Source organism: Conger conger, chromosome 1, assembly GCF_963514075.1.
Source record: "Conger conger chromosome 1, fConCon1.1, whole genome shotgun sequence".
NCBI classification, from domain to species: domain Eukaryota; kingdom Metazoa; phylum Chordata; class Actinopteri; order Anguilliformes; family Congridae; genus Conger; species Conger conger.
In genome coordinates, this window is record NC_083760.1 from 2,031,793 (window position 1) to 2,036,031 (window position 4,239).

A 4,239-nucleotide genomic window follows, 5' to 3' on the forward strand; every position below is an offset into this window, starting at 1 on the left:
TTTAATTAATTTGGAATTAATTTGGATGTACTAATTAATCTGTTTATTTTTACAACCATTTTTCCAAAAAAAACAATGTCAACCTGGGGCAGATGGGTTCCCCCTCTGAGTCAGGTTCTGCTCAAGGTTTCTTCCTGTCAGCCAGCTTTGTGACAAAGCCCCTTTGTTAAAAGCACTAAGCAAATAAAAATTGATTGATTTGGGGACACTTCAGGACAGTGTTTGGGAAATCTAATGTGGAATTTGAATGGTTGTCATTGCCATTAAGTTTGTGCACAAATATAATGTAGTTCTGGGTTGGTCCTTGACTTAGAAAAAAGAAATAAAAAAAAGAAATTTTGTCGTATTTTTATTTTATTTGAATGGGACAAGCCTCTTCTTTAATTTCTCTTCTTTAAAGTCTTAAACCACACATGTGCAGTAAATAGTTTTTGACATATTGACAGCTTTATAGGACGAGCACAAAATAGTTCGATATAATTGCCCTCTAGGGGGGCAAAGTGGAAACGGTTAATCATCTTAATGCAAAAGTCTTGAAGTAAATGGGAAATTTATTATTGAACAAACTGCAGCAAAACCCCTGAACACATTGCGTCAGTAGTCCTATCTGTCTTGTCGGTTAGAAGCCAAATTTATATTTGAAAGAGTTTCAGTGTATGCATCAGAAATAAATAATAGCCTAAGTAGGCTGGCTTATAGCCTCTGGTTTGGTAAATAGCCTCAGTCAGTCACAATTAAAGCAGCAAATGTTCAAGCAAGTAATTTCTTCATTTTCTCTTTACTTTTTGCACCAGATTTATACCAGATGAATTCCTGCCTGGCTTGGAACACATGTTGGCTAGCAGACACAACAGCGACTGGTCTCAGGCATGTTTTGTCTCACAGAAACAGAAAAGGCAGCCCCATATCTGCTCGTAGGTGTACCCTTTGGAACCCCCACTCATTCCACTTCTGGCCCAGAGTGAAGGCTTTTAAATACCGCAGAATGGGAGGCACGCCCTACAAATCTGAGACTGATTAATCAACCCCCACTCATTCCGCTTCTGGTGCATGCCAAAAACAAAAGGTTACTTCACAATTCAAGCAGCAGTGCAAGTTTGACTTGCAAGTGTAGCGTTAAGCAAGTGAAGTATTGTGCATGAGAGGTGTTGGAAACACGGACCATTACCACAACAGTTTGATATAAAGCATTAACAAAATATTAGTCTGAAGTTTTGGCAGAATATCTGATTGTCCCTGCGAGGAAGCTAAGACTTGGTCATATTTTCCAGCAGGACAACAACTCCAAAGATACATCACTATCCACACAGAAATGATGAAGTGAAAACAACATATAAAGTAATGAACCAGGAGTGCCAATAATTGTGAAATCAGTTTTTTTGGGGAAACACATTTTTTTATTTGAATAATGTAAGACTTTTGTTGATTCCATTGAATCATTAATAATACTTTACACTTGTTGGAAAACATTAACAGATAATGTTAATGTAAATAACATTGTATTATTGTATTATTTGTTAGTTGTGTATGTACTGTAGGAAGCCACTGTATACACTTCCTTACATTAACGGGGGCTTGTGAGTTATGTATTGAAACACACACAAAGATGGGACTGTGTTCACGTAGTGCAGCTTTCATAGGCCTATATGTAATAGCAGACTGCTGAACTCAAACATCCCCACTGTATCACACCAATCATTGTGAACAATACAGTAAACAGAGCAGTGTAATACAATTCAGATTTTTGCTGCTGTTGTTGCCTATCCACTTTGAGGTTTGACGCATTGTGTGTTCAGAGACACTCTTTAGCATACCACTATTGTAATGCATGGTTATTTGCGTTACTGTCACCTTCATGTCAGCTACATTTTATGCTATATAAATAAATAATAATAATAATTATTATTATTATTATTATTATTACTACTGAATGAAGTGCTCAGTGATTTAACCCTGGGCACCCAATAGTGTAATCAGCACACACAACATGTAAGTCAATGCTTTAAATGAGATTTTATTTGATGCGCTACACAGAAAATCAATCAGTAAATCGACTTAGAGAAAGAACAGGAGTAGAACTTCAGCAGGTGTTGCGTACATGAAAAGCAGGAAATAAAACTTGATCCCAAGATTGATTTCTTTACCCGATTTCTTACATACTACACCGGGCTAAAGTGACCAGCTTTAAATGTGGTATCAGCCACAAAAGTTAGTGGGAGGAAGCAAAGCATTCACTTCCACTTCACAGAGCTGAAGGACGTTCTCTCTTGGAAGGTGCACCGTCACGTAATGTCCCAGCATTAGCCCGGGACAGGGAAAGGTTTTAGTCTCTCCTGCTGTCATAGTTTCAATCTCGCTGCACCTGCAAGAGGGAACAGAACAAAGTTGCTAAGGGGCTTATTTTGAATAATAATTGTCAAATTATTAACAGTCCTAACTATGAATATGATGCTTCCTCAGTTACAGTAGCTAGCGTGTGATGAGGGGGAAGCTTATCGTGCGGTTGGGCTGTTAATGGAAATGATCTGTCAGTGTGAGCTGGTCTGTACTCTGGTCTGTACTGCAGAGTTAAAGTGTGGGCAGGTCTGTCCTCTGGTCTGTACTGCAGAGTTAAAGTGTGGGCAGGTCTGTACTCTGGTCTGTTCTGCAGAGTTAAAGTGTGGGCAGGTCTGTACTCTGGTCTGTACTGCAGAGTTAAAGTGTGGGCAGGTCTGTACTCTGTACAGAGGGGGCTGTTGGCAGCACTCTCTCTCTCTAAAGGACACACTTATCTGCTCTGCCCCAAATAGAAAGAGGGCATTGCAGAGGTGAGACAGACATTATGAAGATGACCAGGCATTTCAAAAAAGTGTTTGTGAATATGAGGCTCTGCGTGTAAAGATGGCTACTGACCGTGCATTATTGATGCCGTGGTTCTCCAGGGAGTCACCGATGAGGATCTGAGCTCCACCGATCCTTTCTGCACAGCAGTCTCCTCGGGTGGTGATGGTGACGGAGGTGATTAAGTAGGACTTCAGCAGGTCCACCCTCCACCAGGCGTTGGGACCGATTGCGGTGTGGGCACAGGACCCATGCCTGGCATCAGAATCTCGGTTTCCATCAATGGCATAGGCTGCCAGGCTTAACACTGCCCCAGGGCCTGATGGAAGCCCTGATTGAGTGGCCTTGCCGCGTAAAGCCACGTTCTCTGCAGGGGGAAATGAACACAATTGAGCCAACATGGCTGTAAAATGCTGTTACTTTATTAGCACCCTGGACAAACCCTGTGTCCTGTGCAACTGCAGCAGTACTGTGAAATTACCCATCATGCCTTTGGGTGTTCAGCCAAATTCTCCACGGCAGAGGCTGTAAGTCACTGGCCATCGGATCACTTTGGCTCATTGGGTTTATGAGTTGGAGGGAAAGGTTTGTCAGGCATAATATGAGTCTGATATGTGAAGCTGGCTTTCATGCTTAAACGTTTAGTGAACCAATAACATGAAGTTAAATTCCACAAGGTCTGATATTACTTCAGTTAAATCATGTCAGTGGCAATAGTATCTGAATTGAATATTACTTATATTCAAGTGGTAAAAACATTTGCCTTTGGTCAACATTTCCAAACACCAATTATTTTATCTCACTCGGGGCATTCATTTCAGACAACTGATCCAAATAGATATGGATAAAGATTGATGAAGACTTTTTCAGAGAAACACCTGTACGCTTTCATGTACAGGTGGTTTCCATTTCAGTGCATGTGCATGGGGTGAAGTGTACCTTCTGTAAATCCTGGAGGAACTGAGCCTGGCTTGACGGCTGAAAGTGCCACGATCTGAACAAGTAAGATTATCACCTTCATCCTGGAAAAGAGGGGAGAGATTGTAGAGCAGAGATCAACCAAGCAAGTACATTTTGGAATTATTCTGGGGGAAAATCTTAAAACAAATATTGAGTTGATGTGGTTCTACATGGTGCATCCTCAATTTCAGAGATTTCAAACAGATTTTTCTTCCAATGCAAAGCATTATGAAGATAATGTGTGCTAGCTAACTTAGCTTAGGTAACCAGATAGCCAGCATGAACCACCAATGATGAGACCATTGAAGGAACATTGAACATCCAAAATATTTTTTTACAAAGAGATTAATTCACTGTGAAGATCACGGGTTACCCCATTTAGGGTTAAGCAATTTGTAAACATAGGATACAACATTGCGTCATAGCTACATTTTCTCAGAGAAATAAACAGTGAAATCG

At 40.6% G+C, this 4,239-nt stretch overlaps 1 protein-coding gene across 1 annotated transcript; it reads right to left on the bottom strand.

Annotated features, from left to right (window-relative positions):
- Positions 1-2,067: 2,067 nt before the first annotated feature.
- On the bottom strand, positions 2,068-3,841 carry LOC133123873 (fucolectin-1-like). Its single transcript, XM_061234530.1, has 3 exons — positions 3,760-3,841; positions 2,893-3,187; positions 2,068-2,362 (listed from the first exon to the last, which is right to left on the bottom strand). The coding sequence occupies exons 1-3, from the start codon at positions 3,839-3,841 to the stop codon at positions 2,197-2,199; spliced, it is 543 nt and encodes a 180-aa protein (XP_061090514.1). The 3' UTR covers positions 2,068-2,196.
- Positions 3,842-4,239: the final 398 nt, after the last annotated feature.

Coding starts and splice junctions, on each gene's coding strand:
- LOC133123873 (XM_061234530.1), bottom strand. CDS start 3,841: ATGAAGGTGATAATCTTACTTGTTCAGATCGTGGCACTTTCAGCCGTC. Junction 3,188..3,759: donor TCCTCCAGGATTTACAGAAG/GTACACTTCACC, acceptor TTCCCCCTGCAG/AGAACGTGGCTTTACGCGGC. Junction 2,363..2,892: donor CACGGCATCAATAATGCACG/GTCAGTAGCCAT, acceptor TCCCTCTTGCAG/GTGCAGCGAGATTGAAACTA.